The 11,426-nt window shown below is 41.0% G+C and overlaps 1 protein-coding gene across 1 annotated transcript; it reads right to left on the bottom strand.

The window, feature by feature from the left end:
- Nucleotides 1-6,408: 6,408 nt before the first annotated feature.
- LOC116522905 (olfactory receptor 4N2-like) lies at nucleotides 6,409-7,323 on the bottom strand. Its single transcript, XM_032238007.1, has one exon. It carries the CDS (start codon nucleotides 7,321-7,323, stop codon nucleotides 6,409-6,411), a length of 915 nt encoding a protein of 304 aa, XP_032093898.1.
- Nucleotides 7,324-11,426: the final 4,103 nt, after the last annotated feature.

The following is an 11,426-nucleotide window of genomic DNA, read 5'->3' as shown; positions in this document are numbered from 1 at the left end:
TTAACAGAATTGGAAGTGACCTTGTAAGTCATTTAGCCCAACCCTCTGCCCAAGCAGGAGATCCTACACCATTTCTGACAGATGGCAGTCCAGTCTCTTCTTATTGGGATGTTCAAGGCAGTCAACAGGAGTTAAAACCTGACTTGAAGTCACCCACAAAAGTTAAAGTTAGGACGTTCAAGTGCAATGAACTTAGAGGGCACCGGGTTGGAGAAGGCTTGCGTTGGAAATTAAATGGATGATGCATTTTTTAAAAAGGATCTGGGAAAAAGGCAGCAGGAGATGCCAGGTGAATGGCTAAATGGACAGAAAGTGTAAAAAATAGTAGAGAGGACCCTGCATTTGAACAAGGTTGTTAGGATTCAGCCCCTGATATGATTCAAATATCACAGGTTCAGCTTTGGTACTCATAATCTTTGAGCACAACAAGCAAGCAAGCAAGCAAGCAAGCAAACAAATAAATAGAAGCAAGGAAAGAAAGAAAGAAAGAAAGAAAGAAAGAAAGAAAGAGAAAGGAAGGAAGGAAAAAGAATGAAAGAGGAAGGAAGGGAAGGAAGGAAGGGAAGAAAGAAAGAGAAAGGAATAAAGGAAGGGAAGGGAAGAAAGAAAGAGGAAGGAAGAGAAAGGAAGGAAGAAAGAATCTAACCAGATCCCATTCTCCTTTTGGGGAGGGAAAGGACAAGAGAAAAGATCCAAATCTCTTTATAATTAGTTTTCTTTCTTGCAGCTCTAGAGAACATTTCCTTGGTAGCAACTCCAGAGAACCAATATAGAGACACTAGACTTCTATTCTTCTCAAGGGATCTTATTAAAACATTTGTATGGAATACCAAAGATGGTGCAGAGGGGTCAGAGGAGGAAAAAAGAGATAGCAAACTTTGTTCCAGCTTAGAAACTGCTCACAATTTATACACATGAAGAATCAAGAAATAGGATGTTTATGCACTTTTTATTCATGGCTAGGCATCGCTCATCAACTGCAAACACTGTGTGCGGTAGATAACTTAGAACTTAGAATAACTTTATTGTCACTTTGAATGTACACTAATTGCCTTACATTAAAATGAATTTTTGCTGCACACAGCTCCCAATATACACTACACCACCTCCAATATACACTACATAAAACATGAATAAATGAATGAACAAATGAATGAATGAATTCCCTCAGAATAATGGTGGACTAATCATCTTTATTGATTACAATATAACTTGTTTAATCTACCAAGATCATCCAGAAAGATATGGGTTTCCATGCTGTGACATTTTGAGATATAGAATGTGAATTTTTGCATGTTTATTCATCTATAATCTGCTTGTGTTTCAAAACAAAATATAAAAATAATTTAATAATAATTATTATTTTCTATTTCTATCCTATCTAGTTTACAACATAAATTATTCTTTTTTTGGAAGATTTTGTTTGTTTTTGAAATGAACACAAACAGACAAAAACAAAAAAACACAAAAACATCGGAGGGGGAGGAGCCAATGTTGCAATGATATGGACTTGAGGTCTCGATGATCCGAGACCCCAGCTGATACTTTTGCTGCTGGGTGGTCCAATTGGACCTAAACCGTCCCGCAGAGATGGTGAACAGGAAGAATAGGTCTTGCTGATCGCAAAGTCCCTGATCGAGGCAAGGGAAGTTCTTCAAGCCAGTGACAAAAAAAAAACCAGCCAAGGCTGATGAAGTCCGGATGGTTCCAAAATGGAAGGATACGGAAAGAGAAAGTGTTTCCAGCTGTTGATGAATTTTTACTGTTTTAAAAAGAGACTGCCTATAAAAAAACTTAAAATTAATTTAAATTGGAGAATGGAAGAAATAAGCGGCGGAATTAAATTTGGAATGGTTTTGGACAGTGGGTTATCTTACTTTTTAAATGCTATCTTCATGGATGGAATTTATGCAAGCCTTTTAAAATGAATGGATTAAGTTTTCTTCTTCTATTTTTTTCTTTTATTATTCTCTGTAACCTATGGACTAAAACTCTCCTCTTTCATTACTGTGGGTGTTCTTCTAACTCATTCAAGAATCGGACTTTTTAAAAACTTGAAATACAAAAAAGATACAAAAAGAAACAAGGAGTTGAAGATGTCTTTATGAAAAGAGAAAGCACGCAACACTTTCCATTTCTTACACCTGGGCTGAATTAAACAAGTTTTTCACCTCCAGTATATTGCTCCTTCAGAGGCATTATACAGGCATATCCTTCATACACAAAAGTGTATGATAGGCAATCTGTTTTGTATTTACCATCCCATTACTTTTCCCCCCCAACTTTGTAGCCCCAAGTATGGTAGTCTGAAAAAAGAACTCACAGTGAATTGCATATTTAGTGCTCTTAAGGTTTTCTTCCTGTTCGATTCCATCTTTTGTGGATGAAGTTAGTTCTCCAATTACAATCACATTTGGGACTCGACTCTATTAAGTGAACTGTGCCTGATTCCATGACCTCTTCTGCCATGGTCGTTAAGCCAATCATAAAGTTGTTAAAATGAGCCCTAACCAGGGGTGGCTTCCTGCCAGTTCTAACTTCTTCTCTAGAAGAGGTTCCACAAATCTACCGTGCCGTTTAGAATCTATTCCAGCTCTCTTCCCCCGCCCATCCGCACATTGTCAAGCTGAAGAGCAAGAGGAGGAATTCTGGGAGTTGAAGTCCACAAGTCTTAAAAGCTGTCAAGTTTGAACAACCCTGGGTTTTTTTTCTAAAGGGTTAGGAGTGCAAGGGTCTCGTAACTTGACAGCTTTAAGACATGCGTGCTTCAAATGCCAGAGTTCCTGAGCCAACATTTTGGTTGCTAAGCAAGAGCGTTGTTAAGTGAGTTTCACCACATTTTACAAATTGGCCACGCCCACCTAGTCACATGATTGCTAAGCCACTCCCACTCGATCACGTGGCTGGCAAGCCACTCCTACCCAGTCACATGGCCGGCAAGCCACTCCCACAAAGCAGTCCATACTTACAGAAGAGGTTCTAAAAAATTCTGAAACCCATCACTGGCCCTAATCTATGAATTTTGAAATTATAGTATATTGGCTAACTATTCTAATTTTTCTTAATGGAAATCCAGCTTTTTTTTTCTCGATGAAGCATATGATATATTTGGTTCCAAAGATTGCAAGAGTAATAACCCTGGGCAAATTAAGTGGGCTTATATATTTTTTTAAATACAAAATAGTTCAAAACTTTAGAAATTTATCTAAAAGGATCAAGGAATTTTTGTAGAAATAATGGGGACAAATACCACAAGCCTCATCCATCAGTAGAACACTTAAATTATGATTCAATTCTGAAATGAACAGTTGGATGCTTACAGTATAACAGAGTTGGAAAGGAGCATTGGAGGTCTTCTAGTCCAAGCCCCTACTCGAGTAGAAAAATCTCTGTGCACATTTCTACAGTTTTATCTTCCATGCAAAATAAAAAAGTATCCTTTGAATATTTGAAAATTATTCCATTTGTACTGTATTGCATCAGAATTGGTTTACATACATCTTTTTTTTTTTTTGCAAATGTTATATAAGGCCAGAGGTTTTAATGCTTTTATATGGAATTTAACAAGAATTCAAAGCCTTATACTGGAAAATTTTTAAAACAATCCAAAGAAGGCAATAATAAATAACATCTATGTTGCTTTCAAGAAGAATTATAAGAATAACATCCAGTCTCTAGAAATGGTTTTTGATCTGGGCAAGACCCTAATGTGTAAACTTCAATTTCCATAATTATCTAGCCAACATGGTGATTGTTGAGAATCGTGGCAACCGATGTCATGTGAATTGTCCAGTTGGGAAGTTATTATATTAGATTTATCACAATCAGTACATTAGCCAGTTACCCAAAATTGGTTTTCTCTTTTGTTGATGATCCTGAAAGTTATGAAGAGTTATGGAGATGATCGTGAAAGTTATGGAAATTCAAAAATTTCGGAAATTCAAAAATTTTCCCAACCAATTTTGTGTGTGTGTCTTGGTGGGCATAGCTTGGTGGTCATGTGACTGGGTGGTCATGGCTTGGTCATGTGACTGGGCAGACAACAAATTGTGACTGAAAGAGTCACAGAAAGCTCAAAAAAACAACTATCACACTTGACACAAAAATAACACAAAAGCTACACAACTGACTCACACACAATGCAAAAGCAGCTGGACTTCACACACACACAAAAGGTTCCTATCATCATGGGGCACAGCTGATTGTAGCAAAGCAGATCTTGGGAACCTCTTTTAAACTTTTCTTTAGCATTCTTTTACTACCTAGTAAAAAAATGCTAAAAAAAAGTTTAAAAGTGTTATATATGCAAATGTTCCCTGTTACCAGCTCTCTGATTGGCTAGTCATTTGACAATTGCTTTGGGCTCGAGTATAAATACCCTGACAGTTGCAGGGATGTTTTGAATCGCTTGTCATCTCGCAATAAACATCTACTCTCTGATTCCATGGCTCCTGCGTCTTTCCCTCACAACACACAATATATAAAACTGGTGACGAAGGTGGGATATGCAATTCCCGCAGAGCCTGGAAAACAACAATGAAGAATAAGCCAGTTGCGGCCCCGTGAAAATCAGACACAAAAGCCACAACAGAGAACCAATGGCCAGCATGCACTCAGCAGCAGCAGTAGCCACCGTGAAGCCTTCCATCTACGCCAACTTGAAGGACGAGCCACGCCAACTCCAAGGATGAGCCATCTACGCCAACTTGAAGGACGAGCCACGCCAACTCCAAGGACGAGCCAAAGACCGCGAAGGCCAACCTCGGCTGGAACTGCCTGCCTGTCTGCAGCTGCTGCTGCCATCCATCTCCTCACGGCTTTCTATCTGCCTAATACAAACTGTCTGCAGCTGCTGCTGCCTGGAGCCTCTGCTGCTCCACCTGCATTACAAGGCTGCCTGCCTCCCAAGGCCACCTGCCTGCCCAGGAACTTCCACGCTGCTGCCTCCAGAGCCAGCTCCGCTCTCAAACTACCAGCTTCGCTCAGAAACCGCTGCTCCACCAGGGCCTTTTCCTAAGCTGCCTGCCTCTCAAAGAGCAACTCTAGCAACTCTAGCCGCTCATAAGCCTCTAGCTGCTCAGAAGCCTGCCTGCTGCACAGAAGCCCTCTAGCCGCTCATAAGCCTGCCTGCTGCCTTCCAAACGAGCCAGGATCTCCAACGCCGCTCTCTAACACTCTCAAAGTGCTGTCTCCGCTCTCAAACGCTCCCAAATTGCCGTCTCCGCTCTCAAATCACCTTCCTACACAACCAAAACGCCAGTCCTGCTCGCAGCAAACCCCTCCCCCACAGAAACTGCAATTTCAAGTTACCAACAGGCTTGGACTTCTTTGAGTTTCCCTCCATGTACGCTCTCCAGCCTCCTTGACCGGAAAAATCTTCCCTAAGGTCTTCCCAAGCATGCGCAGAGGATGAATATGCAAATAACTGGGGGGAAACACACACACACAAAAAATGAAAGCAAATAACTGGGGGGGAAGGAGTGTTATATATGCAAATGTTAGAGGAGTGTTGAGTATGCAAATAACTGGGGGGAAGGAGTGTTATATATGCAAATGTTCCCTGTTACCAGCTCTCTGATTGGCTAGTCATTTGACAGTTGCTTTGGGCTCGAGTATAAATACCCTGACAGTTGCAGGGATGTTTTGAATCGCTTGTCATCTCGCAATAAACATCTACTCTCTGATTCCATGGCTCCTGCGTCTTTCCCTCACAACACACAATATATATTAAAAAAAAAAACCACAATCAGCTGTGCATCAATCAGTTGTGCCCCGTGATGGTAGGTGTTACATCCTCCCAATGCAGCCGGCGGGCGGGGCCAGAGCCGCAAGCTCCTGATTGGCCCTGGCGTACCCTCTGGCTGGCGGGAGAATCGCTGGCCGCCTATTGGCCAGCCGCCTGACAGCTCTCGTATATAAAGAGCTGTCAGGCAGGTGAGCGCTGTCTGCGTCCTGAAGTTCTGTTGTACGTTTAAACCGTTTAAACCGTTAATAAAGCTGTTGTTCTTTACCTCACGCCTAGTACTTAATAGTAGGGACCTTTTTAAAAAACTTTTTAAAGTTTTTTTTTTTACTACTGGTTTACTAACTGGGTGAACTGGTAGCATTTCACCTCTGGGGAGCATGTGTTCACATATGATGTTGATGTTATGTACATGATTAAAATAATCTGGTATAAGAAACCAAGAATATTTTTAAAAATGAATGAACGTTCATATTAGCAAATGTCATTATTACATAAAGAAGGATTTGACTTACATTTATTAAAAATAGAATGGCATGTCAATATTATACATAATCTCCGATGTTGACAAGTCACTCTATAGAGATGACAATATAATTTATGGGGTCCAATCTAAAGAAATTGAACAATATGCCAGTAAAAATAAACTTCTTTGATTTCTTCCACTAGATGTTGCAGTTCTTCAACAGCCTCCACATGGCAACTTTGATTTCTTTATTCCTCAGGGTGTAAATCATGGGGTTCATCAAAGGGAAAACCACAATGTGGAGAAAGCCCACCATTTTGTCAAAGGGAAAGTCATGGAAGGGGTGACAGTAGAGGTAAATGGCTGGACCAAACATGATGAAAACGATGATGATGTGAGTGATGCAAATAGAAGATGCTTTGGTCTTTCCTTGGCTGGCACCTGTCCTCACTTTGACCAGCAGTGCCCCATAGGAAATGAGAAGGAGGATGAAGCACCCAGCAGTTGTAAGGCCACTGTTGATGAACATCGCAAATTCCAGACTGTAGGTGTTGGCGCAAGCCAACCTGATTATTTGGGTGACATCACAGAAATAGTTGTCCAGTTTATTGGGACCACAGAAAGGGAGTGGGAAGATGAGAATGACCTGCATTATGGAATGCGTGAATCCTCCAGCCCATGAAGCCATCACGAAAGCCCAGCAAGCTGGCTTGGTTATTATAGTTGTATAATGCAGTGGGTAATAAATAGCAACAAACCGATCGAATGCCATGGACATGAGGAGAGCAACCTCAGCTCCACCTAGAAAGTGGATGAAAAAAAGCTGTGTCAGGCAACCTTTGAATGAGATAGTTTGGCATCCAGACAAGAGGTTGACTATCAACTTCGGAGGGGTGACACAGCTGTAGCAAATATCCATCAAAGCCAGGTTGGCCAAGAAGAAAAACATGGGAGCTCCCAATTGGCGGTCTTTCAAAATAGTCACAATGGTGAGAAGGTTCCCAGGAAGAATGATGGTGTAGAAGATCAAGAGGAGGATACACAATAAGACTTGCAGTTCCCTGGTCTCTGCTAACCCCTCAAGAACAAACTCGGTGTGGTTGCCTGAGTCCATCCTTTTTGTGTATTCTTGTAGTGTAATAGTGATGGGATGGAATAGTGATGGGATTCTGAAATGGATGAAAAGAAATATCATGCTTACAAACATCACTTCTTGGCAAGAGAAAATAGTGTCAATCTTTACTCCTCTTTGGGGTCTTTTTCTCTTGCAGTTTGCAGCTCACATATAATGTGCCATAAATCCTTTGTTTTCTACTTCTCTATATGGACATGCTTACAGCACTTGGAAAGTAAGTGTCCACAGGTCACTTTACTTGTTCCTCTCTCTGAGCCATTTGATGTTTCAAAATCAAATGGAGGAGAGGTCCAATTCATTTCAAAACTAGCATATTATAACCAGTACCGTTCTGAATAGGACAGGTGGGACCAGTGTTTATTGCTAAAACAATCGAGGTCAGGTAGGACCAGTGTTTATTGCTAAAACAATCGAGGCCTTCTTGTTTACAGAAAATTCCCAATTTGAGAAGGCTTTGTTTTTGCCTATAATAAAGAGCGTTGACTCTCATCTACTAAATTGAGGAGTTAAAAGTGAGCTTAAGACTTGTTCAAGAGTTGGCTGGGACTAAAAAGCACTTAGTTTCAAACACATCTTTTGGGGCTCTGCTTACGGGTTTATCTGGAAGGAAAGATCTTTCAAGTCATTGTACCCTAAGGACCTTCTCAGTTTTATATAAACTATATTCATTCCTTTAAGAGCCGGGGTGGTGCAGTGGTTAAATGCAGCACTGCAGGCTACTTCAGCTGACTGCAGTTCTGCAGTTCGGCGGTTCAAATCTCACCGGCTCAGGGTTGACTCAGCCTTCCATCCTTCTGAGATGGGTAAAATGAGGACCCAGACTGTGGGGGTGATATGCTGACTCTGTAAACCGCTTAGAGAGGGCTGAAAGCCCTATGAAGCGGTATATAAGTCTAACTGCTATCGCTATTGCTATTATTGAAGAGATGCACTGTCTGCTTCTCAAGTCATCCCAACCACTAAAAAGCTATCCTACTCATAACATGATAACAAAAGCCAAGAAATTAAAGATGCTTTGATGGCAAACTTACAGAGCATGCTGAAAAGCAGAAACATTGCCCTGCCAACAAAAGTGTATTTAGTCAAGGTTATGGTTTTCCCAGTTACAATGTATGGCTGTGAAAATTGGACCATAAGAAAGGCTGAATGCCAAAGATTTGAAGCCTTTGAACTACGGTGCTGGAGAAGACTCCTGCAAGTCCCTTGGACTGCAAGGCCATCAAACTGGTCAGTCCTAGAAGAGATCAACCCTGACTGCTCTTTAGAAGGCCAGATCCTGAAGAGGAAACGCAAATACTTTGGCTACCGAATGAGAAGGAAGGACTGACTGGAGAAGAGCCTCATGCTGGGACCGATTGAGGGCAAAAGAAGGAGACGACAGAGAATGAGGTGGCTGGATGGAGTCACCAAAGCTGTCAGCGTGAGCTTAAATGGAATTCAGAGGATGCTAGAGGACAGGAAGGCCTGGAGGAATGTTGTCCATGAGATTGTGATGGGTCGGACATAACTTTGCAACTAACGGCAACAATAACTCATAATGTGAATTATAGCAATCTTTGAAATGCAAATTAGGCTATCAAACAACAGCAGCAGACATGGATACAGAAAATGTAGACATGGATACAGTAACATGTCAAACCTTACCTTAGTTCAGATGTTGCTCCTGACCATTTTTTCACTTTGCTTGTTTCCTACAGTGCAATCTCTAGTAGGAATTATATTATTATTGTTGGTTGACCATCTCTATTAAATTTGTGGTTGGCTAGCTATCCTGGGGATAGGGTAGTAATCATCCATCAGACCAAATATAGAAAATGCCCCTTCAAAGTTGGAAGTCTCTTTCCTTGCATCCTCCTTCCCTTCCTCCCAATCTGAGAATGAGGTTTGAAGTGGAACTGGAGAAAAAAGAACTGGGGTGCAAACATGGAATTTGGAGTGATTTTTGGTATTAGAATTAACTGGGTCTAAGTGTACATTCTTAAAGAAATTCAGATATAGCTCCTAACTGCCTGCTTTAGCCCCTGTTTTCTCCCATCAAATGCATCTATTTCCATAAAACAAACTTTCTGAACTCAGACCTAATTATATGTTTCAACGTGATGATGGAAGAAGCACTAGAAACATCTAGGTTTCTATCAATTTAATCACAAGGAGACAGACAAGACATTGAATAATAATAACCCTGTTTTACAAATATCAAAGCACTTGATTGTTTATTTGTTTGAATTTGGAGATAGAAAAGTATGAGCCCAGTGCTAAGCATGTGCAGGTTCTATGAGATGTTTTTTAGGTAGTGCACTTCTGTCTCATTTAAAATCTACGTCCATTTAAAAGGTTGAAAAAGTGAATGTTCCAAGATGAATTTAAATATTCAGTGATAGCTTCAATAAACCAACCCATTCTTCAATGATGCGAGAAGAAAGAAACACAGGAAAATAAAATAACAACGAACAGATGGAAAACAAATGGGGACTGTTAATGGAAAGTGAATTTGGCCTCTGAAGCTCTTGTCCTACTCCTAGGTCAACCTTTTGCTCACATTTCTTCCTAGGGTTAGGAATTGTGGGTGGGATGGGCACTTGGATGCATTTGGGGAAGAGAAGAAAGAAGAGGATGGTAAGACGGTCATTTACCACTTTTGTTCTAATTATTGAGTAAGTATTCATCTCCACAAGTATATTACTTCTCCTTTGAGCAAGCCTGAAGATTGGGGGTGTCCCTGGATAAACTGGGCCCTTGTGCACAATTCCTTCTGCTGGCCTCCAAGGACCTAATTAAAAGTTCACCCCAGGCAAACTTTTTGAGAAGCAATTTTGCATTAAGTTTATTCATTAGAGAGGATTTTCCCAAGCAATTATTCTGCAGGTGTCTTGAATCACAAAGCCCCTCTCTTTACGTAATGGGAGGATGATGGCAATTATAGTGCACTCAGTAAAGAGGGTGCTGGCTTCACATAGCCTATTTGCATTTAGTGTTCTGTTTCTCAAAACAGTCCCCAAGTATTTTAACTTACTTACTTACTTACTTACTTACTTACTTACTTACTTACTTACTTACCTACCTACCTACCTACCTACCTACCTACCTACCTACCTACTTACTTACTTACTGATGCCCCGTCTTCTAGAGAAAGCCAAGCAATCTTTATCTCTTGAACAGTTTCATGGATTCCCTCCCCCCTAATTTTATGATCTAAGAGCTATGGGGTTCAGTGATTAGAATGCAATATTGCAGGCTACTTTTGCTGATTGATGGGCACCAGCAGTTTTGTTCCCTAAACATGATGAAAACGATGATGATGTGAGTGATGCAAGTAGAAGATGCTTTGGTCTTTCTTGGCTGGCACCTGTCCTCACTTTGACCAGCAGTGCCCCATAGGAAATGAGAAGGAGGATGAAGCATCCAATGATTACAAGGCCACTGTTGATAAACATAGCAAATTGTAGATTGTAGGTGTTGGTGCAAGCCAACCTGATTATTTGGGTGACATCACAGAAGAAATTCTTCAGTTTATTAGGACCACAGAAAGGGAGTGGGAGGATGATAATGGCCTGAATTATGGAATGCGTGAATCCTCCAGCCCATGCAGCCACCACCAAAGCCCTGCACACAGGTTTGGTGATTATAGTAACATAATGTCATGGGTGGCAGATAACCACATACCAATCAACTGCCATGGAAATAAGGAGATGGATCTCAGCTGCACCTAGAAAATGGATATCCTACAGCACGCATGACATCACTATTGTAGAAAATAAAAACGTTTATTGATATTGGAATACCAGGTGATGCACGGATTGAAGAGAAACAGCTGGAAAAAGGAATAAAATATTGCGATCTGCAAATTGAAGTTAAGCAATTGTGGAGGAAGAAGTCAATGGTTGTACCAATAGTAGCAACACCCAAAGGGTTGCCGAGATACATTGAAATTTTGAACTTATTAGACCTGAATACTGGCATTAGTCATGCCGGCCACATGACCACAGAGACTTCTTCGGATGGCACTGGCTCTTCGGCTTTGAAATGGAGATGAGCACCACCCCCTAGAATCAGGAATGACTGGCACACACATGCGAGGGGAA

The sequence above is a fragment of the Thamnophis elegans genome, chromosome Z (genome assembly GCF_009769535.1).
Source record: "Thamnophis elegans isolate rThaEle1 chromosome Z, rThaEle1.pri, whole genome shotgun sequence".
NCBI lineage: Eukaryota > Metazoa > Chordata > Lepidosauria > Squamata > Colubridae > Thamnophis > Thamnophis elegans.
Note: the sequence above shows the minus strand (reverse complement) of the source record. Positions and strands in the feature narration are given on the sequence as shown.